Source organism: Carlito syrichta, unplaced genomic scaffold (genome assembly GCF_000164805.1).
Source record: "Carlito syrichta isolate Samal-C Ts95f unplaced genomic scaffold, Tarsius_syrichta-2.0.1 Scaffold311260, whole genome shotgun sequence".
Lineage (NCBI taxonomy): Eukaryota > Metazoa > Chordata > Mammalia > Primates > Tarsiidae > Carlito > Carlito syrichta.
This window is the reverse complement of record NW_007255356.1, coordinates 279,711-280,779: the sequence shown is the minus strand read 5'-3', so window position 1 is coordinate 280,779 and position 1,069 is coordinate 279,711. Positions and strand designations below refer to the sequence as shown.

General features: G+C 56.2%; 1 protein-coding gene across 1 annotated transcript in view; it reads left to right on the top strand.

Annotated features, from left to right (window-relative positions):
• Positions 1-8: 8 nt before the first annotated feature.
• Positions 9-1,069, top strand: part of PCDH10 (protocadherin 10) — a 59,781-nt gene continuing 58,720 nt past the window's right edge. The window contains exon 1 of the mRNA XM_021717848.1: positions 9-1,067. Within this exon, the coding sequence (XP_021573523.1) occupies positions 451-1,067 (617 nt within the window). The 5' untranslated portion in view covers positions 9-450. The remainder of the gene's footprint in view (positions 1,068-1,069) is intronic.

Genomic DNA, 1,069 nt, shown 5'->3' with positions numbered 1-1,069 from the left:
CCTCCTCCTCCTCCTCCTCCTTTTCCTCCTCCCCGTTCTCCTCCCATCAGCAAGAAGACAGACCGAGGGCAGTCTTGAAATATCGGAATCTCCTCTTTGGGATTTGCCAGCGCCGCGTTGCGCCAAGACTGTCGGAATAAAGGACGCGGACTGTTGCATTATCATTATTTTATTAATTGGTCAGTGGGAAGATTACAGATGAGAGGGGATGCCTGTCTCCCTTCCTGCGCTAAGATTAAAAAAATGAGGCTGGACTGGGGGAAGCTCTAAGATGAAGCAGAAGGAATCAGCTTTTTAAAGACAGAAAGCCAGAGGAGCCCCGCACTTTTATTTGTTTTTTGTTTTTGTTTTTGTTTTTGTTTTTTGAGATTTTTGTGTGTGTGTGTGGTTGCGGGGGAGGTGATTGGGTGGCTGGCTGGCTGCGGGAAGCGACTTCCTTTCCTTTTGGAGATGATTGTGCTATCATTCTTTGCCTTGCTCTGGATGGTGGAAGGAGTCTATCCCCAGCTTCATTACACGGTGCAGGAGGAGCAGGAACATGGCACTTTCGTGGGGAATATCGCTGAAGATCTGGGCTTGGACATTACAAAACTTTCGGCTCGCAGGTTCCAGACGGTGCCCAACTCGCGGACCCCTTACCTGGACCTCAACCTGGAGACCGGGGTGCTGTACGTGAACGAGAAGATCGACCGCGAGCAGATCTGCAGGCAGAGCCCCTCCTGCGTCCTGCACCTGGAGGTCTTCCTGGAGAACCCCCTGGAGCTGTTCCGGGTGGAGATCGAGGTGCTGGACATCAACGACAACCCCCCCGCCTTCCCGGAGCCCGACCTGACGGTGGAGATCTCCGAGAGCGCCACGCCGGGCACCCGCTTCCCCTTGGAGAGCGCCTTCGACCCAGACGTGGGCACCAACTCCCTGCGCGACTACGAGATCACCCCCAACAGCTACTTCTCCCTGGACGTGCAGACCCAAGGCGATGGCAACCGGTTCGCGGAGCTGGTGCTGGAGAAGCCGCTGGACCGGGAGCAGCAGGCGGTGCACCGCTACGTGCTGACCGCGGTGGACGGGG